Source organism: Prionailurus viverrinus, chromosome D3 (genome assembly GCF_022837055.1).
Source record: "Prionailurus viverrinus isolate Anna chromosome D3, UM_Priviv_1.0, whole genome shotgun sequence".
NCBI classification, from domain to species: Eukaryota; Metazoa; Chordata; class Mammalia; order Carnivora; family Felidae; genus Prionailurus; species Prionailurus viverrinus.
Window position 1 is genome coordinate 27,960,679 of NC_062572.1, and position 26,812 is coordinate 27,987,490.

At 53.2% G+C, this 26,812-nt stretch overlaps 1 protein-coding gene across 6 annotated transcripts in view; it reads right to left on the bottom strand.

Annotated features, from left to right (window-relative positions):
* Nucleotides 1-26,812, bottom strand: part of KIAA1671 (KIAA1671 ortholog) — a 203,372-nt gene that overhangs the window by 68,595 nt on the left and 107,965 nt on the right. Inside the window, exon 1 of one of the 6 annotated variants that reach the window (XM_047827393.1) lies at nucleotides 2,631-3,982. The exons of the other annotated variants lie outside the window; for them this stretch is intronic. Coding sequence (XP_047683349.1) covers nucleotides 2,631-2,915 — 285 coding nt within the window. The 5' untranslated portion in view covers nucleotides 2,916-3,982. Of the gene's footprint in view, nucleotides 1-2,630; nucleotides 3,983-26,812 lie in introns of those variants that run through there. 6 annotated transcript variants of the gene reach the window in all.

Consider the following 26,812-nt stretch of genomic DNA (forward strand, 5'->3'; position numbering starts at 1 on the left):
TTACTTTAGGCCTGTGATAGATTCTTCCAGAGTGCTCTGAGTAAATTTGAGCCCGAGGCAGGACTTGGAACTGAACAGACTTTTTAGATAAGTCACGTACAAGTTCAAGTGGCGAAGACCAAAATCCCGCTCCCCTCCCCACCCCAGCACGGATACGGCCCTCGTCCCCAAACTCTTAAGTCATCGTCTGTGTGGCTTTAAAACGTTTCCTCCTATAAAACAAATACGTAAGTGAGGTCCCGGAGTAAAAGGGGTGTGTGTGGATTTTCCGGTTCACCGGGAATCTTTGAAGGGATGGCCGGAGAGAAAAGGTCTGGTTGTCGCAACGGCGACAGCGGAAGCTGAAGGCACACACACCACACGCCAGGCATGGCCGCACGCGTCCCACATTTATAGGCACGTCCACGCCCGCAAACGGTAATAATGGGGAATGGAAACATGAAGTGATGATAATCCCCATTTCACAGACGAGAAAGCTGAGGCACAGAGAAGGGAAGAGTCCAGCTGGGAAGTGGCAGAGCCGGGATTCAAATCCCGCCCTCTGTGACCGCCTGGGCCCCCATCTCAGCTCTGCCCTCACCCTGCCGAGTCAGAACACCCTGAGATCACTGCGTCCAACGGGGAGAAGGCAATTTACAAGCGCGTGGACACCCTCGGCTCCCAGCACGGTGCCGGGTGCTCGTCTGAACCTCCACACAATGCCGTGGTTCACCCCATTTGACAGGGGAGGAAACTGAGGCCTGGTAAAGGATCAAAATCCCTCAACCAGGACGTGGGCGAGTCCGATTCAAGCTCTCAACCCCGGTGCGGCTGGTGCTCACCACTCGGTAGACGCCAGATGCTAAATGGGCAGGAACCCAGAGCCCGGAGTTATTTAGCACGCATTTACACCGCTTGCAGGCACCGTGACGCAACAGTGAGCAGAGGAGGCAGAGCCTGACTTCATTCATTCCTTCAGCAGGCTGGGGGGTGGGGGTGGGGGGGTGGGGAGGCCACAGAGTGGTGCCGACACGTTCGTTATCCAGGCCCGGGGGATTCAACCCCCAGGGTCATACGACTCCCAGGGCGGGAGAGCTGAATGTATGACCAAACCCCGTGCCCTTAACTGCATTGCCACAGAGGGGAACAAGAGAGAGGCAGAGACAGGCAGAGAGAGATGGAGAGAGGCCAGAGATATGCACATACAGACAGAGACAGAGACAGAGACAGAGACAGAGACAGAGAGACAGAAAGAATGAATAAGAGGCCTTTCCCCCCTGGCCCAAGGAACCCCTTCCAGTGGGTGGCTGCGAGGAAATGTCCCAAATTCAGGCCCCACTGATCCCAGGGCTACAAAGCAGCACAGACCCACAAGAGAACATGTCATATTAACGGGACCCGTGTGTTTCCATCTGACTGCTCCTGTAGCTGTGTGACCCTGGGAGAGTCACCACACCTCTCTGGGGGATGCTGAGTCCCTGCACCAGTCAGGACAGCTGTGAGCTTCCAGTGACCTCGAGTGTGCAGAGGGCCAGCCCAGAGCCTGGTGTGCCCCCCGTGGCACCATCCCCCAATGCTGGGGCAACGTGCCATCTGCGTGTACCATGCCGAGCCCAGAGAAGCAGCCGGCCCAGCCCTTCACCCGCCCTCAGGCCCCTCTGAGCTGAGCTGACACGGTCAGGTGTCAGAAGGCTCCCTCGTGAAAACACAAAGCCCTCTCTTTGAGTTCAGTCAGTCAGGTGGGCGTCCCTGAAGTGATCAGGAAGGCCCAGAGGAAAAAAAGGAGGGGCTTAGCTAGAGAGAGCCTGGAGTGGACGGGGTGGCATCGGAGCCCGAGATCCTGGCCCTGGCTTCACCGCTCACTCACTGTGCTACCCCGGGAGAGTGCCTTTCCCTCTCTGGGCCCTGGTCCCGCCTCTCTCGGTCATCACTGAGTTCCCTGAGATCGATTCGGCACCATCCTCTAGCATTACCTCCAATGTAATCATTGGAAGTCATTCCACCCTGGTCTCCTAAATCCCACCGAGCTTGCCTGAGTGAGAGACGACAGAGCCCCAGGACCCACAGCGCGCCCCAGGCTCACGGGCCAGCAGGTGCACTTGCCCACCACCTCGGGTCTCCCTGGACAGTCAGAGACGACTTCACGATTCTGCTTGGATGGCAACACAACCAAAGCCACAAACCCAACCTGCACGTGACACGGACACTCGGCCATGCTGGGAGGCCCAGAGGAGTTGAAGCAGGTGCTAACTAGTCCCCCCTAAAAGTAGGGGGGCTCCAGCATTCGTGTCTGGGGCCAGAGTGTCGTCACTTACAGATAAATCAACTGGCACAGTGGGTCCGACTCATGTGCCGGCCCCGTCCTCATTTTTCCCCGGTTGGGGACACATTTCCTGACCGCTTCAGGAGACAGAGTGACTCCACCGTCAGGGGAATCAGCACCACCGCTGTCTCTCTCCCAGGCACGGGGAACAGGAAGCGGCCGGGCTTGATTGACAATGATTCTGGAAGAGGCAACTTCCCTGGTTGGATCTAGGGGGACCCCCCTCCCCTACTATGGGGGAGCACGGGAGGGGAGGAGTTTTTACTGTTGCTTTAATATTTTACAAAAAAAAAAAAAAAAAAAAAAAACAACAACGTAATAAGCTTACAAGGTCTGGTGGCTCGGAGTCCGTCTGCCTTTTCCTCAGGGAAGAAAATCTCTGTTGGCTGCGGGCGGAGAGACGCCGGAAAGATTCCCGACTCCGGGAGGCCAGGTGTCGGAAGGAGGAGGTGCGCTTGAAGGGGGTCCGGCTGGCGGGCTCTCCACTCGCCCGCTCGTGGCCCACCGTGGTGGTCACTAAGTTGAGGGCTTCCTGGAAGGACCTCCTCACAGTGCCCATCCACTGGGTCATGTGGGTTTGGGCCACCGTAAGTTTGTCTCCCAGGTAATCCATGGGGCCGGAGGAGGGGAGGAAGGAGGTGAGCGAGGGAGAAAGCGATTGCAATGCCACGGTCCTCTCCCTCTTTCTACTTTCTGCTCCTGCAAGTTCTGGGCTCGCTTGGACAGAAAAGCTGGCAGCTCTCCTCAGCCAAACCAGGAGTAAATAACCATCGCTGAGCCAGCAGCCGGCAGCACCTGCGGGTCTCGCTGAGAATTCGGAGGCAGGTCAGGGTCAGGCTGGGAGTCCACCCACCCCGGTTGTAAAGTCAACACGCTGGGCGGTCCCAGCTTCAGCCCCGGCGGCACTCACGGGCTGCATCGGCTGTGACCGGGAGCTTGGGGAAATCTAGCAGCACTCACTCCAGGGTGTGACGGTCCCCGCGAGGTGGGGGAGGAAGAGGCGGTGGCCCTGGGCACCCCAGTGCTCACTGTCCCTCGGGGAGGCGGCCCCTCCCGAGCGCACACTGGAAGGACCAGGTGGGCAGGCCACCTGCCACTGCCACTGCCCCCAGCCGGACCCTGCTCACCTGACCCATACCATTCAGGTTTTTTCGTCCTCTGGCCAGAGACTGACTCCAAACCTGCCAGCCGGCAGGCAGCTAGCTCACTTCCGGAGCCAGCCTCCAGGGCCCCCGGGTCCCCTGGCTCTCTCCTGGCTCGGCAGCCCAGGATGACATCAGTCCCCGTCTTAGCGAGGGGCTTCGCTGCCCAGGAATGCAGGAGGGGCCTCGGGGAGGCGGCCGCCCAGGGAGCTGACGTCCGCCCCCATTTTTTTTCTCCCCCAAGTCCCAACTCGCTCACCGTCCCTCGGGGCTGACGGTGACTTCACGTGCCAACAGCCTACCCGCCCTGTGCCCTCACTGCGGGCTGCACGTGTGTGCGTCCCGGCGCGTGGCTGTTGGAGATCTGGCAGCCCCGGGAAGGTTGGGACAGTTGGGAAACTGCCTCTGGGGTGACAGGCAGCATCTCGGGACCTCCTCAGCTCTCGAGCTGTCGGTCTGTCTCCCTCTGGTGGCCTGTTTCTCGGTCAGGTTCTTCTGCTCCCTCCCCGCGTCTCAAGTTCCACTTGTTTGTCCCCAAGCTCGGCTCTGTGTCTGTCTCTCTCTCTCCTCTCCAGCTTTCTCTCGCTCCCTCCCTCCCTCCCTGGAAAGCAACACCCAGCCAGGTGAAACAGCCCCAAGGTCCCCCAAGGAAGGAACTGGGCTGGGCTGTATTTCAGTGCAGGCGGGGTTGCCATGGCAACCCCGGGGTACAGCATCTGCCCCATCCTGGGCGGGAGGTTCTGCACCGGGAGCAATGGGAATGATTCATGGTTTACACTGGGTCACATGAGCGCCTGGGTTTTAACCCTTGCGGAGCTGGAGTAGTCAGTGGGGGATGCAGACAAGACGGAGACCGGAGGGGGTGTTTGTCAGGAAAGGACCTGCTACAGCTGGGATGGCTAACAGACGGGAGGCACACTTGTTGAAGGAGCTTTCTCCCTCCGGAGGGGACCCATGCCCCCATTCTGCAGGTGAGCAGATGCAGGCTCAGGGACGTAGATTCACCTGCCCAAAGTCACACAGCAAAGATACCACCAGGGCACGGACGGAGGCTGTTCCGACCCCCCTGTTTTTGCTGGGTGTGACGGGGCACCTAGCCCAGAGTTGGAGTTCAATAAATATTTATTGTTCGAACGCCGAGTCCAAGACTGATACCTTGATAGGTCTGACTGCCTCCCAAACGCCTTCCCCCACCCACGTTACCTCAGTTTTGAATAAATATTTGCTAGATGCTGATGAAAGGGCCTCACTTGAGAAGGTTTTTTTATGAAAGCATTTCTGATGATACAGCTGACACACATCTCTTTCTACCCTGGATTCCCAGTCCTTATGGCTGTTCATTTGTTCATTCATTCGTGCATTCATTCAGTCGCTTATTCACTCCAACATTCAGAGAGTACTTGCTCAGGGCCAGGCACTGGGTACAGAGACTAAGTATGGCCCCTGCCACTGAGGACTAAGCAGGCAACGATGACGGTGGCTAATATTTACCGAGAGCAAAACTGAGTTCCCAATGCCATTCTAAGTGTTCACAGGAATTACCTCATGCACCCATTTGACAGAGGAGGAGACTGAGGCCCAGAAAGGCGAAGTTCATCTGCTAAGGTTGTTCAGTGTGGTAGGAGCTCAAGGATGGACCCCAATGCTCCTGGCCCCTGTCATTCACACCCTGGCGTGGTCCCCTCCCACAACGAATCAGAGTTGGTCTCCGAGCCCAAGAACATAAGGCAGGAATGACAGGGCGTGACTTCCAAAGCCAGGGCAGAAACAGTAGCAGTTTCCTCTCTTAGATGGTGCTGGGGGAAGCCAGCTACCATGCTGTGAGGCTGCCCAAGCAGGCCTACGGGGAGACCCCTGTGGAGGGAATCCGAGGCCCTCAGTCTACAGCCACACGAGAGAACCACTTCGGAAGTAGATTCCGCATCCCCAGTCAAACCCTCAGATGACCGCTGCCCTTGACTTCAACCTCATGAGAGTCCCTGAGCCAGAGACCCCCAGCCCAACTGCTCCCACATTCCTGACCCACAGAAATCACACGAGAGGCAGGACGGTGTCTGGCTCATCGGGGAACCAAGGGCTGACGCAGAATGAGGAGGAAAAAGAAAGGCTGATGAGGGGTTCTTGGAGCAGCTTGCGGGTCCCGTATGTTAGGAAGCATTACCCCATCCTGGTAGATGAGGAAGCGTGCATGGGGCACCGATTCCACCTCCATACGTGTGTCTAGCCCTGCCCACCACCCCCTCCATCCTCCAGGGTCCCAGGGCTTCTGGTCTCAAAGTTTGCCTGTTTCCTCACATGGAGTGACCATGGTCAGCCTCCTGCAGCGGGCAGACCACTTCACAGCCCTGCTCCCTCATTCAGCAAGCTAGGAACTGCCAGGGAGGGGGCAGACATAGGGAACAGCTGAGTCCTTCCCACCTGGGTCCTGCAAAGCGACACCAGAAATACCTAAAGCGCTGAAAAAGGACACAGCTTTTTAACAGACCATCTGGACACAGAGCTGGGAAATCTGGGAACCTTTGGGAGGGAAAAAAGTTCAATCAAAGCAGTACATAAATCACCTTAAAATGATAATACCCAGTGTTGGCCAGGCTGTGAGAAAAGAGACACTCTTACCCACAGCAGATAGAAAAGGAAATCAGTACATAATTCCAAAGGGAATTTAACATCCAAGATTAAAAGTATTAAAAACAATGGCCTGGGGTGCCTGCATGGCTCAGTCGGCTGAGCCTCCGACTTCGGCTCAGGTCAGGATCTCACCGTTCAAGAGTTCGAGCCCCACGTCAGGCTGTGTGCTGACCGCTAAGAGCCTGGAGCCCGTTTCGGACTCTGCGTCTCCCTTTCTCTCTGCCCCTCCCCCGCTCACACTCTGTCTCCCTCTCTCTCAAAAATAAATAAACACTAAAAAATAAAAAACCCAAAACACAATAGCTGCCAGCTAGTGACCTATATGCAAAAGCATACTGATGTCTATACTTACTTTGATATGCAGGGGAAAAACAAAAAAAGAAATGGATGGATGGCTAGATTTTTACAAAACAAATTTAGCAAATGTTAGCAGTTATATTATCTAGCTGGTGAGTGTGTGTGAGTCCCCCTGTCCCCAATATAACTTTTCTGTATGTTTGAAAATTATGACTGCGGTAGGAGGACGTGCCTGCCTTTTCACCCTGTGGTTCACGATCCAGTTTCACACCGAGAAACCTTCTCATTGCCAAAGAAGGCACACAAACCTTTTGCTACAAGGATGTTTATTATGGTCAGATAGGAGTTTTATATTTGTGAAAAATTAGTAAGAGCCCAACTGTGCAACAAAAAGGGACTTGCTCAGTGCTGTGCTCAGCCATACTGATGTCAGGGGGAAAAAATCGGTAATGCCGATCCTGTCTTTATTTATGAGGTTAATGGTTTGTTCATGGATTTTTTACATTAACTTTTATTTCAAAAAAAAAATGCCACATTGAGGGGCACCTGGGCGATCAGTCAGCTAAGCGTCCGACTCTTGATTTCGGCTCAGGTCATGATCCCAGGGTCATGGGATCAAGCCCCACGTTGAGATGCTTGAGATATTGTCTCTCTCGCTTTCTCTCCCCGCCCCTCTCCCCCCACTCACACAGTGCTCTCTCTAAAATAAATAAAAATTTTAAAATACCACATCAAAACATTATTTATCTTGAGTGCTGGTGTTTTTGTGTGCCTCCTTAAATTTTGTACCATAGGTGTGTGCCTCGGTCCCCTCACCCTAGTCCAGCCCTGGGTTTGCTAAATCAATACAGTATCACAGTGAAGGATGTGGAGACCTGCCTCTAGCTTTTATTAGCTGTGTGACGCCGAGGAAGCTGCTCGACCTCTCTGATTTTCAGAGATGAAATCATCAAACTCATCATCGCTATTGACACGGTCGGTACCACTTCCTGGGTGCCAGGCATTGTGTTACATCATTGCTTATATCATTGTTATATCATCTGCTCCTTCCAGCAACGAAATGAGGTTTCTGCTACGATTATTAGCCCCCTTGTACAGATGGAAAAACCGAGGCGCGGGGAAGCTCAGCGACCAGCCCACGGGCAAACGGCTATTAAGCGGTGGCGTTTGCTAACCCTGGCCTCCCGCCTTGGACAAGGTAGAGGATGTCCTTCCTGGCCCCACCAAATCAGTCTGGATAGGAGATAGGCATCCAGACAAGCAGAGGAGGCAGGACTACACAGCTCCACCTCCTTCCAGAAGGGGAGAGTGGTATGGAAATGAGCTGAAAAGCCAGATTGCCTGCCTGCTCCCTCCTGGCTCCCTTTAGGTACAGTGTGGTCTGAATGTGTGACTATAAAAAGCGTCGCTCCCTGAAAACTGGGACACAGCACAAGCACTTTCCCCCCAGAGGGCTCTTTCTGCAAACTCTTCTATTCTCTCCAGGAAACTCCTGGGACATTGCTGGGCATGAAAAAGGAAAGGAAGCCATCCCCTTACATAATTAATCCCCAAAATGCTGCAGAAACTGCTGACATCCAGGAAATGAATGGGAATCTTATCCACGACGTGAGGTGGGACCCAGAGATCACCATTTCCAGACAAGCGTGTGTGGTCGCCGGAATGAGAATGTCGGTCACTCATTCATTCAGCAAACATTCCTCGTGCAGTTACTTTGTGCGCAAGCTGTGTGGGGGCCCGGACGGGGACCCACGGTCCCTGAACAGCTCAGGGTAGCTTTCTGATTCTCAGTCATGAAGGGGGCGGGAGGGTGTTCCAGCGGACCGCCGCAAACGGGAAGCTACATTTTCTTCTAAGAATCTGATCCCAAAGGCACCCTGTAGAGAGTTCCTCAGGTAGAAGAAAAAGCCAGAAAAAAAAAAAAAAAAAAGAACAATCGTAACACGAGTGTCAAGTGGGTAATATGCTGTGGGAACGTAAGAGGGATCCCAAACCAACCCAAGAAAGTGGGCTGTTGAGAAAACAAGAGCAAAGGGAAGATGACCGTTTACTGAGGATCTGCAGTTGGAGGAGGGGTACCTGCGTGGGGTTTTGAAGGATGAATAGGAGTACACCAGGAAGGGAGAGATAAAGACCAACCCTATGCAAAGGCCAGCGGCGTGACCATATTCAGTCTCACCTCTGGGCTTTTGTGCTTTGCTGCATCCCTGTCTGAAGCTGCCTTCCCCTAGTCTCCCGCCTCTACTGAACCTTCCCTCACCCCAAGACCACCCTCAGCAGCTTCGGCCTTTTCCATACCAGCCCCAGAAAGTGACCCTCTTCACATCCTGCTTCCCCAAACATTGCACATACCCAAACTGTGCATCCGGGGCTTAGAAGTACGCTAACATCACGTTGCCGGGGAAGGTGATGGCGGTGAAAATCACGACAACCATTAACTGAGGATTTACTATGTGCCAGGAGCTAGTTACTCACACATCTCGTCTTATTCAGCTTTCACAACAGCCTTGTAGGGTCAGTTCTGATGTCACTTATCCCCATTTTGCAAAGGAAGACTGTGAGGTTTAAAGAGCCAAAGGGACTTGTCCAAGGTCACCGAACTGGTAAGGGGGGCTCTGGGACTTGAACCCACGGGTGTCTGATTCCAAAGCCCCCCCTAGCGCAGAAGCCAGACTCTACCCAAACCTCTAAGACCCTTGAAAGTGGCCAATTGTGCCCCAAGCCCCATGGCATGAGGATGGTGACTTTTCCACACACTTCTCTGGGTTGTCCCCAGACCTCCTGCAGTCAAGCATCGCACGGGCAAGAAACGCACGCAGAAAGACTGGTCTGCTTGCAAATCATCAACCGGTTTCCTTTCTCCCCACCAGGCTTGGAGAATAATTCCTGGGACCACGTGGCTTGTGGACACAGTTTAAACCTATTTTCTCTCCCCCTCAGATAAGCGATGCTTTCAGAAAGTCAGCAGATGGCTCGGGGTTTCCCTCCAGGACTGACACCCTTCGGCTCAGAGCCCTGGTTTCCCTACTGAAGATCAGACAACCTGCCCATTCGAAAAGTTGTGGCAAAGAACCAATTGAGATGGTTCTTGCCCAGCACGTACAAGACGGTAAATGACAGCCACAGGGGAAGTACTTATTCTATTCTACTCGATATCATGTCACCACGGGATGGGTCCCATTCACCCTGATTCACAGCCTGCAGCACTCAGCAGGCAGGAGACATGCCTAGTGCGAAATGAAGGAACCACCGTGGCTTGAACCCGAGTCCTACAACTCCCAACAGCCCTCTCACTAGGCTTGTTTCCAAGGCAACAGGGAAAAGTCTGATACGAGAAAAAAAAAAAAAAAAAAAAAAACCAACCCAGAAATGGCTTGATCTCACAAGTCAACCCCAGGTTATTTATACACCAAGCCCAAGACTGTTTCCTTGTGTCCATCCATCACATTCTTACTCAAAAAGCCGTTTTAATGACCAAAGATGCCCTTAATTAACCTTGGAAGGGGAGGGGAAAAAAAATCATCTGGAAAGGAAATCTTTCTAGAAACAGCCAGGGTCTCATGACCCTCCTTCATCAGGCCCTGCCCTGAGCTCAAGGGAAGAACAGCCTTCTCCACGCTGCGAAGGGCCGGCTGTGTGGCCCCGCCTGCCAGTCTGTAATTAGAGCCCCTCTTCCGAGACCGTGGGCATCTGATAAAGCTGCAGGCCCCGGCCTCCTCTAAAATGTAAACCAGGGTCTGAGTCACCGGGCTGGGCTGCCCACGAGGCCCGTCACACAGCCACCCTCCACTCCTCGGGCTCCCTGGGAAGAAGGGGGTTCCCCTCTGTACTCTTTCTGGCTGCCTTGCCTGGGGCTGGACAGCAGGTTTCTTTCCAGCACAGCAGCTGACTTTCTCCATCTTGGGATCAGTTAGCAAAAGAGAACCAAGATGTTCTTGGGGAGCGACAAATCAGAACGGGGACGAGGGATATGTGACGACCCCTAAGAAATGTACCCCTGAGCAGGGAGCTTGCTAGCCTTGGCTGAACTTGCCCCTCAGCAGTACCCCAAGATTTTAAGCATTGGCATGAGGCTAATAAAAGGTTAGGAGCATGGGTAAAAGGCCTTTCTTTCCTTGCTGTCTGCCTCCCTCCCTTGTGACTTCAACAAGCATCTGCTTGAGCACCTGTGGCACACCAGGCTGGGGAGACGACCCCGGGCTCCCGGAACAGTGTGATTTGGAGTCCACAGCAAGTGTAATGACAAATCACGGGAGTTGCCATTTGTCAAGGTCCTACGGTGCCCCCTGTCACTGCCGTGACCCAAGTCGCCCAGGAAGGTCGTGACGGCCACTGGACAGACCAGGGGGCAGAGACTCCAAATGACAAAGTGCCTAGCCCTCGTCACACGGCGGCTGCGTGCGGAGCCATGACTCGGACCCAGGTCTGGCTGAGCCCACCGCCTGCGCTCCTACCCTCCCCCACCCAGGCAACCCTGCCCTGGTGAGCACTTCTGGTTATGCCAGCTTGAGGCAGGCATGTGGGATGCTGAAGACATGGTCGCGGGGGCAAACACCTTACTCTGTGTTCCTCCTTCCTGCTTTCCACGTCGCTTCCTCGGGCTTGGGTCGGCCAGAACCCCAAGGAAAGCCTGATCGTGATGAGCACGTGGTTCCCCAAGATGGCCTCAGAGACCCCCCCTTCCTGCCCTCATTTCCAACAAGGGCTCTGCCGTATCCACCCGGCAGCCTCAGAGGGCACCGTGCATCTACCTGCTCTGGTGGAATGGAGGGGGAGTGGGCACACCCGGGGCCGGCAGACCCAGGCTTGAGGCCTGCCAGGCTCTGCCCTCTGTTGCTCGGGGTCCTCAGGCAGTGCCCCCTCCCCTATGGCTCTTGACCCCCCAAGGAGACTGTACTACAAGATTGCGGGGAAGTCTGGCTCAAAACCCCAGTCATCCCCTCTCAAAGGCGACCTGACCTGGCCTTGAGAGACCAGCAGACCCGAGTTCAAATACCACGTGGTCTTCTCTTGCCCGAGCCGCCTCATCTCACGGATGGAGATCCTGACATCTGCCTCGCACAGAAAGTGCCGGTGGTGTGCACAAAGTAGGCCCCCAGCAAAGGTGGGGGGGGGGGTGGTGTCAGATTCCGATGGGGGGTGCCCATGGCTGGACCGCTCACATAAACTTTCGAAGAGAAATGGCCTTTCCGAAGGGCAAGCCCACATCTACTCGAACGCTGCAAGGACACGGTTGGCGTTTCCTAAGCACTGACGGTGTGCCAGGCCCTACGCCATCTTGTGTCATCCCCACAGACACAGTCAAGGGCAGGGCTCCCGAGACGGGCTGCTCGCTGTGTGACCCTGGCTAAGTGGCTGGCCTTCTCTGGCCCTGTCCTCCCTTGTCTTTAAAACAGGATGAAAATGGTCCCCTGTTTCCCAGGTGGTGCTGAAAGTTACATGACGTGCGTCTGCCCATCTCATGAGAGCACAAGAAATGCCCCCGTTGTACAGAGGAGGAGACCGAGTCGGAGAGAGCCCTCCCATGTCGGCCCCCATTACTCTCGTCACCCAGCTTGCCAGCCCTCAGCCCTCTTCTCTTGTCAAAGCTGCCGTAACATCCCTGCTTGCCTCCACAGAGGAGCGGCCGTCTCCCGACCCAGCTGGAGGTCCATTCTCCAGGGCCACTCATCTCTACGTGCACGCTGTCCTGCCCATGCTGTTTCTGGAGCCACCCTGTGCCGGGCAGGGAGGGCAGGGAGGGCAGGGAGAGGGGCAGCTGGTCTGCCTCAGCTGGTCCACCTCCGACGAGGGTGTGTTCACCCCTGTGGGGTGGACTCAAAGGCTGGACTCAAAGGCTCGCGTCACCCGCGCTTGCAGGGGCAATCAAGGGGAGACCCCCAGCTCCCCCCTCCCCACTGTTTCCCGCTGCTAAGGTTACCTCACCGCAGCCCCTCTTACCGGGGTACTTCTAGTTTCTGAGTCTTCGCTCCTTGTAGACTCTCCCTTTGACCTCCCAACACAAAGGAGCTGCCCAAAGCAGGCCCTCTCTACCACTGTAACCCTTCCTTTACATGGTAACGCCTACCATCCCCTGGCATTTTCCTGACCGTTTATTACTATCTCTCTAAGGAAGGCTCTTGGGAGCAGAACCCAGATGTCTTATTCTCTCTGCTATTGCCCTGTGCCTAGCACACTGGAGGCTCTCAGTAAGTGTTTGTTGAGTGAATGACTAAATGAATGAAGTGAAGGGGGGGAGAGGAGGGGAGCGAAGAAGTACTATTGTATTTCTACTGCAATCCCATCCCTTCTTCTCCTCCTTCCTTGGCCAACTCCTACCCATCTTTAAAAAAAATTTTGTAATGTTTATTTATTTTTGAGAGAGACAGAGACAGAATACGAGAGGGTAAGGGGCAGAGAGAGAGGGAGACACGGAATCCAAAGCAGGCTCCGGGCTCCGAGCTGTCAGCACAGAGCCCAACGCGGGGCTCGAACCCACGAACCCATGAGATCTCAACCTGAGCCGAAGTCGGATGTTTAACTGACTCAGCCACCCAGGTGCCCCAATTCCTACTCATCTTTAAAGACCTCACGATGATGTCCCTGCCTCCAGGAAGCCTTCCCTGCCACCTTCTCTACTCAGTTCAGTGCCTCCTCTGGGCTCCCCAACCCCCAGGCTTCCCCATCACTGTGTCCTCTAGATGCCATACTATAGGGCCAATTTCCACCAGCTGTGAACACTTTGAAGGTCATGGCTGTGTCGATTCCATTCTTTATCTCCAGGGCCCATCCTGAGGTCAGGCACAGAGTAAATGGCTCAGCATTACAGCTAAAACTTCTAGACCCCCAACCACACAGCAAGCCCAGGCAGGGCCCTTTGAATCAGATAATTTATGGACTCCTCAGCATTGCCTTATAAGCAGGGGGGTGGAGGGGGGGGACCATCTTGTATACATTTTATAGATAAGGAAAGTAAGGCTCAGAGAAGCCAAGCTACTTGGCCACGATCACACAGCAAGGACCCTGTGTGGCCACGATGCCACACTGTCCTCCACCCTGGGCCTCCCATGAAAGGCCTGGGGCAGGGACAGGGGGGAAACGTTTCTTACAGTTGTTTTTTACAACCTTTTAAAAATGCAAAAGTCATTCTTAGCTCACAGGCTATAATTTGCTGAACCTTGCACTACATCCCCCCAACCACTATGTGGATTATGTCAAGTGATACATGTCCACATTGTTTGACCCATCTTTATGGGGCTTTTTGTTACTTTCGGCATCCTTGCCCATCAAATGACGGTGACGTACCAACTGTTGGTGAGGATGGGGAGCGACCGAAACTCTCAGGGGGTGTGAAGCAAAATGGTGTGACCACTTTGGAAAACAGTGGACAGTTTTCTTTTTTTTTTTTCTCTTTCCCTAGAAGTGCTTTTTTTTTTTTTTTTTTTTAAATTTACATCCAAGTTAGTTAGCATATAGTGCAACAATGATTTCAGGGGTAGATTCCTCGATGTCCCTTACCTCTTTTAGCCCGCCCCCCCCCACAACCCCTCCAGCAACCCTCTGTTTGTTTTCTATATTTAAGAGTCTCTTATGTTTTGTCCCCCTCCCTGTTTTTATATTATTTTTGCTTCCCTTCCCTTATGTTCAACTCTTTTGTATCTTAAAGTCCTCATAGGAGTGAAGTCATATGATATTTGTCTTTCTCTGACTAATTTCACTTAGCATAATACCCTCCAGTTCCATCCACGTAGTTGCAAATGGCAAGATTTCATTCTTTTTCATTGCTGAGTAATACTCTGTTGTGTGTGTATATATATATATATATACCACATCTTCTTTATCCATTCATCCATTGTGGACATTTGGGCTCTTCCCATACTTGGGCTATTGTTGACAGTGCCACTATAAACATGGGGGTGCATGTGTCCCTTCGAAACAGCATAACCTGTATCCCTTGGATAAATGCCTAGTAGTGAAATTGCTGGGCAGTAAGGTAGTTCTATTTTTACTTTTTTGAGGAACCTTCATACCGTTTTCTAGAGTGGCTGCACCAGCTTGCATTCCCACCAACAATGCACAAGAGATCCTCTTTCTCCGCATCTGTTGTTGCCTGAGTTGTTAACATTAGCCATTCTGACAGGCGTAAGGTGGTATCTCATTGTGGTTTTGAATTTGTATTTCCCTGATGATGAGTGAAGTTGAGCATTTTTTCATGTGTCAGTTGGCCATCTGGATGCCTTCTTTGACGAAGTGTCTATTCATGTCTTTTGCCCATTTCTTCACTGGATTATTTGTTTTTTGGCTGTTGAGTTTGGTAAGTTCTCTATAGATTTTGGATACTAACCCTTTATCTGATATGTCATTTGCAAATATCTTCTCCCATTCCGTCAGTTGCCTTTTCGTTTTGCTGACTGTTTCCTTCGCTCTGCAGAAGCTTTTTATTTTGATGAGGTCCCAGTAGTTCATTTTTGCTTTTGTTTCCCTTGCCTCCGGAGACGTGTTGAGTAAGAAGTTGCTGCGGCCGAGAGCAAAGAGGTTTTTGCCTGCTTTCTCCTCGAGGATTTTGATGGCTTCCTGTCTTGCATTGAGGTCTTCCATCCATTTTGAGTTTATTTTTGTGTATGGTGTAAGAAAGTGGTCCAGGTTCATTCTTCTGCATGTCGCTGTCCAGTTTTCCCAGCACCACTTGCTGAAGAGACTGTCTTTATTCCTTCCTTTGGATATTCTTTCCTGCTTTGTCAAAGATTAGTTGGCCATATGTTTGTGGGTCCATGTCTGGGTTCTCTATTCTGCTCCATTGATCTGAGTGTCTGTTTTTGTGCCAGAAACAGTGGGCAGTTTCTTAAAGATTGTGACATACACATGCCATGGGACCCAGCCATTCCAGGCCTAGGTATTTACCCAAGAGAAATGAGAGTGCATCCACACAGAGATTTGAGCACGAAGGTTCACAGTACCTTTTTTTTTTTTAAACCAGACACCTTTTCTTTTTAAGTTTATTTATTTTGAGAGAGAACGCGTGCACACAAAAGCTAGAGAGGAGCAGAGAGAGAAGGAGAGGGGATCTCAAGCAGGGTCTGCACTGTCGGCCCAGAGCCCGACGCAGGGCTCAACCTCACAAACTGTGAGATCATGACCTGAGCTGAAATCAAGAGCAGATGCTCAACCTACTGGGCCACCCAAGCGCTCCAGGTTCACAATAGCTCTGTTCATAAGAACACTGGAATCCACCCAAACATCTACCAACAGGTGAATGGATATCCAGATGGGGACATCCACGCAGCGGAACAGTCATCAGCAATGAGAAGGGATGAGCCACTAACATCCACAACAGGGATGAATCTCAAAATAATTATGTGAAGTGAAAGAAACCCAGATGAAGGGGAGCACCCGGTATATGATTCCATTGGTCTAATATCCTAGCAAACGCAAACTAATCTATATGACAGAGGGCAGATCAGTGGGTGCTGGGGGGCAGGGAGGGGGGAAGGGGGAGGAGAGGGGCGGGAAGAAGCTCTTGGGCGTGGTGAATATGTTTGTGATATTAATTGGGGTGGTGGTTCCTCAGGAATACACCTGCCAAAACTCATCGAACTGCACACTTTAAATATGTGTCGTGTATCAACTGTCGCTCAGTAAAGCTATTCAAAAAATATAACGGTGGTGGCTCTTAGAATGAGCACAACTCTGAGGGTGAGGGACTGGGGGTGGGTAAGTTTTGGCCAAGTGGGACCAGCAGAGAAGCAGGTGGGGAGGGAAGCCTGGGAAGCCAGAGGCTCCAGGAGACTGCGTGTGTCTTGGGTGAAAGCTAAGACCAGCCGTGCCAGCTCCATAAAGTGGCTGAGGACAAGCGAAACGAAGCCGCTGCACGTTCTGAATTCGGTCACCAGGGCCCCAGAGGCAGCTCTTGGAGGTGGCCTGTGGACAGGCAGCCTCACCCACCACTCCGGCCTCAAGGACCCATGTGGCTGTGCCAAGCACCCCACAAGTTCTTCCTGGGACTCTCAGGTGAGGGAGCAGGTGTGCGGGTGCTGGGCTCACTCACCAGGGCGCTTCCCGTCTGATCAGACTATGCACAGACAGAACGACGGGAACGACAGCTTTCGTTCTCCGAATGCCATCTGCAGCAGGCAGGGAACAAGTCTGGTGTGCTTCTCTGAGTTCCCCTTCTGATCCCGGGGATGGCTGGATCGCCACCAGCGGGTCTGGCAGCAAACTGGACCTTCCTCCCCCAGGGACAGCACCTTCAGAGGAAATTTCTGTCCTGGCCAGAGAAAGCACACCTAAAGGCTAACCAGACTATAGTCAAGCTAAACCATAAAGGGTCAGGGAAGAGACAGACCCGAAAAGGAGAGGAAACACATATGTATAGACCGGACGTGCAGGGATGGGTCAGGGGAGATCCACAACTCATCAGCATTACTGGGGCTTATTATTTACATGTGCTTTAATGTTCTTTTACAGACACACACAAACATGACAGTATTTCAGTCTTAATGTTTTACTCCTGGATGCTGGAATGTGATTCAGTGCAGAGACTGAGCCACATGGAGCCCCCATCTTTTGTAAAACCCACACGCACCATTTCTCCCCAGAATCTCCAAAACCACACTCTGAGCTGGCAGTGCCTCTGTTACAGACGGGGAAACTGAGGCTCAGAGGCGTTCAGTGTGGTACCCGTGGTCACTTAGCTAGGAAGCGGCAAAGTTGGGCCTGGAACCTGGGTCTGTCTGTCTTGCAGGCTGATGTCCTTTCATATACATGTTCTGGAGTGAGCCTTTAATCAAAGTCTCAACAACCCCACGCGAGATACGGCGCACTCACGGCTGTCCTGTTTACCGCAGGATTCCCAGCCCCTAAGACCCTCCACAAGTAGCTGTGGAATGAATGAGTGGAACCAGCAAAGGGCCAGTTACAGGGTCAGGGCTCAGCAAGGATGTGAAGGAGGCGGGAAGGGAAAGAAGGGAGGGCTGGAAGCCCAGTATTCCCAGACCCACCCAGGCTACAAGACTGGGGTCATTGAAACACAAAGTCGTATTTCGAATGCAGGACACATCCCTGATTAAGGCATCTTTTTAGAGTGTCCATTTTCACAACTGTCTCAAAACACATGACTTATTTTCTAAAGTCTTTTTATGTTTAAAAAAATTTTTTTAATGTTTATTTCTTTTTGAGAGAGAGAGAGAGAGAACACAAGCGGGGCAGAGAGAGAGGGAGACAAAGAATCAGCACAGAACCCGATGCGGGGCTCGAACCCAGAAACTGCGAGATCACAGCCTGAGTCGAAGCGGGACGCTTAACCGACAGAGCCAGCAAGGAGCCTCAATGTTTATTTATTTTTTGAGAGAGAGAGAGAGAGAGAGCAGGGGAGGGGCAGAGAGAGGGAGAGAGAGAGAATCCCAAACAGGTTCTGCTCTGCCCGCATGGAGCCCAACACGGGGGCTCGAACCCATGAACTAAGAGACCACACCGGAGCAGAAACCAAGAGTCAGACACCCAACTGACTGAGCCACCCAGGCGCCCCCACAGGAAGTATTTTCTAACAACACCGCCCTGAGCTTTAAACCAACCCCTGTGTCCTTCCAGTAAGGGAAGGACGCCTGGAGAGGCCACTGGGGGAAGGTGGAGGGGACTGCATTCATCAGCCATCACTGAGATGACCCAGGTCCCCCTTCTTGGTGCACCGCTGAGCTGCGTCCTGCTCGTGCTCACCCGTCACTCCCCGCCTCTGGGCTGAAGGTGGGAGGCTGGGACTGCCATGTGGCCTCGGGGAGTCCTCTGCTCTCCTATCTCTGGGGCTGCCACTGACAATCCGTAAGAGCCCTTCTGGTCCAACCCACTCATTTACTCCACAGAACCACCCTGAGTGTCCACATGTGCCAGCGCTGGGCCCCTCCAGAAAGCTCAGAGCTGTGGGCGGAATCGCCCCCACCCTCTGTTTAAACAGGACGGTTCTACTCCTGAAACTTACAGTAATATTACACTCTATGTTAACTGAGCGGAACTTAAATAAAAACTTGAAGCAAACAAGTCAATCAATCAATCAATCAAACAGGGTAGTTAAACCAGCCCCATCCTTCATCCCACCATGAAAAGTCCTATTCGTTCTGATGAAACCAGTCCTTTGTCAAGAGGGTCTGAGTTGACGGTTTGCATATCACAAGGCAGTTGTCACCTTGCCTCCCCAGTGGGGTCCCGCTAGGGGCGAGGCAGGGGCTGATGAGGTCTCTGTCAGAAGCAGAAATGAATGGGGAGAGGGGGCAGGGGCCAGGGTGTCGGGGAAGATCCCCGTGCCACCCCGTTCTTACCCAAACAAGTTATTTTCATTTTGTGATGATAACCACCGTAGCCACCTTCCGTCCCCCCTGCCACGTCTCTCATTTCAAAATGGACTGAATGAGATCCTTCAGAGGAAGGCCCTCTCTGAGCAACTGAAAATGTGTGCAGTGATGAGATGCCAGCAGCAAGGGTCACTTGGTGGAAAACCAAGTGAACAGAAACAGGTCAGCGGAGGTGGTGCAGCCATCACTCACGTGCCTACCGTGGGCCAGGCAGTGTCCACCAAAACCTCCCCGAGGTCCCGTCTCCTCTTGAAAGAGGAGACATGTGGACCTCTGATTTGATTTCCAGCCTGGAAAGCACATTCCACAGTGCCTGGGCTCAAAATCTGGCCTGTCCACCGATAAGCTGTGTGACCCTGGGCAAGGAGTTGTACCTCTCTGAGTCTCAGTCTCCTGGTCTGTAAACGGGGATGATAATAGTAAGTGCTTTGGAGGGCTGCCTGGGCATTGCTCAGTGCATAGAGAGCACTGCATGAATGCTGGCACTTAGTAACTTGCCAGTGGTTGGAGGGCTGGATTTGAACCCAGGCACCTGCCCGCTTCCAACCTTAGTCAATTCACTCCTTCTGCTCATCTCCAAGTCTCCCTTCCTTTCCCCCTGCACACTCAGCCAGTGAGCTCACCTCTCCCTTCACTGCAAAAAAATCCAAGCAGTCGAAGGAGAAAGACCCCAGCCTCTCTTGCCCCCTGCATCCAGGAGGCCAGCATACCTCCCCTTCCACTGCCACGAAAGAAGGGGCCTCCTTGCAGCCCGGGCCAGCTTGTGCCCTCCTCTTGTGCCCTAAGGCACCTCCTCCCACCAACTCCAGGAGATCAGCCCGGCATCCAACTGTCTCTCATGCCCTGCAGCCCCCGTGTTTCCCCTCCTGCCGGGCCAGCCCCTCCGGGAAAGCTTCAACATCACCCATCTTTTTAAAAAGCCAGATGAAACCTCCTTCAATCCCAACCCCCTCTCTGTTCCAAAATCTAATGGCATCATTGATGCCCAGACTGAAATCAGCTCTCTCCTCTCTCTGGTCACAGCAAATAGTGCCACCACCCACCCCACTGTCCCAGCCAGAAGCCTGGAACCTTCCTTAGTTTCTCATCTCTCCTCACTAACCCCTCCTCAAAACTACAGCCTGAATTAGATCGCTTCTTCCCTACTCCCCCATCCTGCCTCAGCACCAGAGCCAAGCCCCCATCACCTCTGGCCTCTCCACTCTTCCTCCTGCCCCTCTAGGGCACCTGCCTATACACCATAGCCTGGATGAGTTTTCTAATTTTCCATGCCATCATGTTAACCCCACTGAGAGCACTCCCTCAGCTCCCCACTACGACCAGAATAAACTCCAAAAGCTCTGCCCTGGCCCTCAAGACCCCCACCCATTCCCCCCACTTGCTCGTTAGTAGACTGGCCGTGTCGGCATTCCTGTTGGCCTCAACCCCTCCAAGCTGGCTGCCACCTCAGGGCCTTTGCATGTGCTGTTTCCCCTGCCTGAAACACCCCTCCCCCAGATATCCACACGAAGCCTCCTTCTTTCAGATCTCTGCTCAAATGCCATGCCCTCTTAGAGCCCTTTGCGGCCACCTCTCCTTCCAATCTCTGCCACACTATTCTGTTGTATTGTCTCCATGCATTTATCGGTATAAACTGTCCGTATGCCCTAGCTGTCTCTCCAACTAGAACACGTACTCTGCTGGGGCAGGGGCTGTGCTTTTCTTATTCCACACTAAAGCTCAGTGCCAAGACCAGCGTCTGGTGCACAGAAGACGGAGCCTGATGGACACGGGCACAGGACACCAATACTTGCTGGCGAAAGCAAGTCAGCCGGCAGAGACTCAGCAGCAGGAATCCCTCCCAGCCCCTTGCTGCAGAAAACGCACTTCAAAGCCAAAATCCTGTAATGGAGACACAGCGGCTGAAGGTCTGGCGGAGACTGTGAGTGAGGACGCAATTCGCTGTATTGCCCGGTAGCCATGGCAACCGAAACCTTCAAGTACGCGTCTCCCGCGCGCTTTCACGTCTTACGCAGAAATTTCTAAAGGAAATGTTCAGATTCCTTTCTCTGGTGACATTCTACAGAAGAGACAATCCTCGCTTGGCTCCCAGAGGACAAATTGCAAAACGCCAGCTTCCTACGAGGCAAACTGGTGTGCAGAGGCAGAGGGAGGGCTTTCGTTTTTAAAAATGCGAGTCTCACTCTGAACTTAGGGACCAAGCCATAAATACTACTACAAGTGGATGAAAGTTTTGTTTGTCAGCACACAGACCAAGGCCTTAACCTTCCTGAGTTCGCTTAGTCATTCAACAGGTATTCACTAAGTGCCTACCATGTGCCAGGCCCTGTAGCTGGACTCTGGGGACACAGCCAGGTGGATGAGGCAGATGAAGACCCCTTCCCTGGTGGGGCCTATGGCCCAATGGGACAGACATCCAGCGAAAGAGCATCCCCAGCAAGGATTTTCCAGCAAGAAACAGCAACGTGGTAGAGGAGAAAGGACCTAACTGTGGGACCAATGTACATCCCTCATTCGATGGCTGTGTGACCCTGGGCAAGTCACCGCACCTCTCTGAGCCTGTGATAAAATGGCAGTGACAATACTGTTGGGTTGGGAGTGCTACGCGAACCCAATGAGACGACAGGAAAGGCCTTGTGTGGCGCCTGGATACAGCAAACACTCAGTAACTAGTAACCTCTTTTGCCTTATAGAGGAAGAGGGAGCCAGCCTCTGGCTGTCTGTCCCACAGGGGCCTTGGAAAGGTTCTCTAGGTGTGAAATTTTCCCAAAGGAATGTTCATGCTCTAAGGGACCAAGAGACTCCAGCAGACATCTGAGAGAGATCTCAACTCCCAGAGCACACGTGGGGAACAAGGATAGGGAGAGAAGAAACAGGGGTTAGCCATTAGCTGACTTAGTCCCAGAGCCACCCGGGTGCCCAACTGGGAGCTACAGGCCTGGGAACGTTTTAGGTGGGGAGCCAGGCTGAACCAGGAACTGGGAGCAGAGGAATTCCAAGAGAACCTGCCACAGTGGGCTTCTCACCAAACTACCCATGCGCTCGGGGAGGCCCGGGCCCTGGAGACTTAAAGAGAAACGCTGAGATCTCTCAACTGAGACAGCATTGGAGCGGAGGGCTCCAGAGTTCACGGTACCCAGAGGCGAACCCTGACGCCCACGAGCGGGTCTTAAGAGGCCACTGGGGCAGAACCCTCATAACCGGTCACCTGGATGCCCTGGATCCCTAGAGCTGACGTAAAACCCTGGCCCATGATGGGGCATTAGAGCATCAGGCCAGAGCCCCAGGCATGGGGGCTCAGACCACACTTGTGCTCGAGGGCAGAGGCCGCCCTGTTCTCAGCTTCCAGCTCCTGTATCCACACACACATTCTTTCTGCCTGAACACCTCCCCATCCCCCTTTCTCCCGGCCCACCTGGAAGACCTCTATTCAACCTCCAAACGACCCAGCAAGTCCACGGTTAGGCACTTCTCCCGCAGACGCAACACGTCAAGGGCACAAAGAGGTCTGCACAAGCGTGTTCACCGCAGCCTCGGTTTATGGTAGGTAGAATTGGAAACGACCTGCGTGTCCACCCAGAGGAGACCAGATCAATAAACTACAGTGCAAGGAAAAAACATAAAGCCATCAGATAGAGTAGACTTATTGTCCTCATAGGGAAAGACGTCAGGTCTACGAGAAGAAGAAAAATCAAGGCCTAGGACGCTGCATATAGCACAGCAAGGTCTGATTTATTTTAAAATGTGTGTGTGTGTGTGTGTGTGTGTGCGCGCGCGCGTGTGTGCGTGTGTGTGTATACAGGAGGATACAGGTACGTGCACAGACACAGTTTTTCGTGTGCAGAGAACATTTCTAAAAGGAGACTATGGAAATGGTCACCAGGTTTTGGGAAGGGACTGCAGGTTGGAAGTGGTGGCAGGGAGCCCGATTTTTCCTTAGAATACAATTTTGCTCTCTTGGAAATGTTTACCGTGTGTGCGTATGGATCGCTTTTCCGATTAAAAAAAAAAAACAAAAACCTGTTCTTTGATGTTTGGACGCTTGTGTTAAAACTTTCCTCCTTCTACCAAATCTCGCCTCAGTGCGTGGAGACATTCAAGGTACGGCACGACCGCACATGTATCCATTTATGAGTGTGTCCAGGGGCACCTGGGTGGCTCAGTCGGTTAAGCGTCCAGCTTCGGCTCAGGTCATGATCTCACAGTTTGTGGGTTTGAGCCCCGCGTCAGGCTCTGTGCTGACAGCTCGGAGCCTGGAGCTGGCTTCAGATTCTGTGTCTTCCTCTCTCTCTGTTCCTCCCCCACTTGTGCTCCGTCTCTCTCTCTTCTCTCAAAAATAAATATGTATTTATGAGTGTGTCCACCCTCCTCGGAGGCAGAGGATGTGGGGGCCTCACCTCTGCACCCACTCTTTGAACCTGGCTCCTTGTGGGCTTTTGAAGAATAAACATCATCAGCTCTGATTTATCCACCTTCATTTCCTTAACAGATTTTCATGTTTACCAAGCTTCTGTTGATTAAGCTTTGACTACTCTATGCCAGCCAATTTACACCCAGTGTCCTGCTGAATCGAGTCAGTAACCCTCAAATCTGGCTGGCTGTCGTAAATGCTGTCCGTGCCACTCACCCAAGTCTCCTGGACTGGCTGAGGCACCCGTCCCCCAGGTTCTGGGGACCTTGGCTGATAAAGGAAGAGCTACCCGCCTGCTTCAAGGCGGGTCTTATCTGGTGGTGCTGTTTACCCTCCCAGACTCCTCCCAGACTCGACCTCTCCATCGCTAAATCCTGTACGCGTGAATCCCTGTCTCGGGCTCTGTTTCTCGAGGACACAGCCTGAGACACTGTCTCTCGATCTCAACTGGGGCAGACAGTTCTTTAAACACAGTTGCTGGGAATCCACTGAAACCATATCTCTGGGAGTGCGTGGCCTCAGCACAAGGAGTTGAAAAAAGCAACAGACATGCATAGCCCTGGATTGGGAAACAGGATCCTGAAACAAATAAAATAAAAGGTTTACTACACCCATTTACTTAAAGTCACAGAGGTAGATTTGAATCCTGCTCTCTCAGACCCCCAAAGCCTTGACTCCGTTCTGTGCCGGAGGCTCAGCTGTTGGGGGGTTAACTTGCCCGGCCGGCATCAGAACAAGGCGATTTTAGGGGCTGGCCTCTGTGCAGAACATTCTCCCAGGCTTGCCCTGCCGGGCGTAAGCTGGCCAGCCAGCTCTAAAATAGAATCGCTAACATGGTCAGGAAGAAAACTCCTGGGGGGGCAGGGGGGTGGGGGGTGGGAGACTGTTCCACAGCCAGACAACGGCACTGGGGCTCGGACTGGTGCCTTGGTCCCACTCAAGGCCAGCCTGGCATGAAGAAAATAGGGGAAGCAGCTCCCGGGCAGAGCTTCGGGGACTTCCTGTCCACCTGTGCACACTGGAACAACAGGAAAAGTCTGCAGTGGGGCCCGGTGGGCGGGGCAGGGGGCAAATCAAGACAGGCAAGGTCCACCCAGCCAGCCTTCCCCTCTCAATCCTCAGGGACAGACACCCCTACAAAGGTCAGGGCAACACAGGGAGCATGTGCTAATAAGCACCTGCTGTCTGCCTGGCCCTGTATTACGACCTGAGGAAAGACATGAACAAGACACGGGCCCTACCCGGGCCCAAAGTTTCGTTTATTCACTCATTCGCTCATTCATTCATTCATTCATTCATTCATGTATTCAGTTCAGCATGCAATTATTGAGCACCCACTGTATGCCAGGCCCTGTTCTAAGAACTGGGGAAACAAATAATCAAGATGCGTCCCTACTCTCAAGAAGTTTCGCTTTTCCTTCACTCATTCAATTCTGCTTAACGTTCATGAACAGAGTGAACGGGCGTCAAGCACTGTGCGGTGTGACAAGGGCACGAATACCTGGCACAGTCACCGCTCTCAGGCCCGTCCACCCCTTCACAGCTTCATTCGTCTGGTACAATGAGCACTTACTGAGTGCCCTCTGTGTGCCAGGGACACAGATAAGAGAGAACCTCTGCCCTTGACCAGCCAGCCATCCTTCCCCGCTTCACCACTGATGGGTTCAGTTCACCAAACAAATACTGGGCACCTATCGAATGTCAGACCCTGGAAAGCAGATAAATGAGCCCCAAGGCCGGCCCTGGAGGAACAGAGAACGTGGCACTCGCACAGGGGTGAGTAACAGCTTGGTTCCTCCATCAGGACCTCAGGGCCCCACTCGATGGTTCCTCAGAAGCTCTGAGAGAGGCAGCCAGCTGGGGAGGGGGGGTGGGGGTGTGCTGTGCGCCCTCCCCGCAGGGCTACAGAGTGGAGAAGGGGTTAGGGGTGTGGCGGTGGGGAGGGGGGGCACTCAGCACCCGGAGAGAGAAACTGAGCGCCAGAGGCAAGGATGGGTGAGTGGGGACGAGATGAATCAGACACTTAAGTGAGAATTTTCAAGAACTTGAGGGATATTCTAAGTTTGGAAAAGGAAGGGGGGAAAAGTCAGCCCACAACTTCCGACTGTGGCAAGTTCAACACTGATGTTGATTTCCCTCGGTTCCCCCACCCTCTCGGGCCAAATGTGCCAGGAAAACAGCAGGCTTTGAATCCACCCCCTCCTGGGGGCTGTGGGGAGGATCCTATAGGTTTAATCCGCATGAAGCCGTGGTACACAGTAAGTGCTCAATAAATGATACCTAGTCACGTTTTCTTTTACTTCTAGCCAGGGTGGCTTTGCAATGTGACTGCAAATTGGCACTTCTCCCACTGGAAGGTGGGTCCATGTCCCCTCCACTCGAATCCAGGGGGAAGGAGGCTTGAGACTGCTTCAATCCACAGGGAGCGGTGGAAGTGACTCCTGGGGGCTGTGTCCATCATAAAGGATGACATCTGCCTCGTGGGCTTGTGGCTGGGGAAGCCCAGGCTGCAGTGGCCGCATTTAGGTCCCCGGTCAACAGTCCCACAGAAGCCCGGCACTGGGCCACAGTGTCCAGGGTCTGACATTCGATAGGTGCCCAGTATTTGTTTGGTGAACTGAACCCATCAGTGGTGAAGCGGGGAAGGATGGCTGGCTGGTCAAGGGCAGAGGTTCTCTCTTATCTGTGTCCCTGGCACAGTGGCCATCGCAGGCACTGGGCAGGGAGGTGAGAAGAAGCCTCCGGATGATTCCAGCCCACAGCCATTCAGGGCTCCCAGCTGACCCCCAACGATCACAGAGCGGCTGTCCCCACTGAGCCCTGTCCGATTTGCCTGACCTACCAAATACTATGAGCATATTAAATAGTGGCTTGTTTATACCCCCATGTTTTGGAAGTGGTTCCCCAAAACACCTGGTACCTGCCTATCTGAGTCCCTGACCTGTAGACCTTGCACCATCTGAAAGGATGCACTAAACCAGAGAGCGGGGGACTTTAGAAGCTGTAAAGTTCTGTGCACACAGCAGCCCCTGGCTTCGGCGCTCAGGACACCGGAGGGCTCTGCGGCTTTCCTAAGCCTACCTAATCAGCCGCCCTGTGACCAAGGCTGCCCCCTCCCCAGGCAGCCTGAGAGACTCTGCAGGCTACTGGGGCTGACCTGAACTCACGTGGCAGGTCGACGCTTTGTTCCCCAGACGGGACTTAGGTCATCCCTCCAGGAGGACAAAGGCTGCTTTCATGGGCCCAGGCTGCTCTCGGCAAACACGGGCAGTCAGGGGCAGAGCAGGGAGCGGGCGGCCCCCGGCACGCCCCCCTGGGAAGGTGGCCAACAGGCCAACAAGCTGGGACAGGACCAGGGTCCGGGGGGGGGCCTTCCCTCCCCGTCTGGGTCTCCTCCAACTGCACCTAAACAAGGACAGGGCAGAGTACAGACTGGCAATCAGGAAACGTCCGGTAAATTCGACAGAATTGTGAAAGATTAAAAGAGGCATCCTCGGGATTAAAGTCAACCTAAAAACGTGAACTAACACAGTGCAGGCAACACCGTATGGGATCGAATCCCAGCTCCACGGCTGAGCCGCTGTGTGGTCTTCTGCAAGCGACTTCACCTGTCTCTGAGCCTCAGTTTCATCATCTGTGAGATGGGGGTGGTAACAGCCTCTTCCTCGCAGGACTGTCGCGAGGGTAAAATAAAGCCACACGAAGCGCTCTG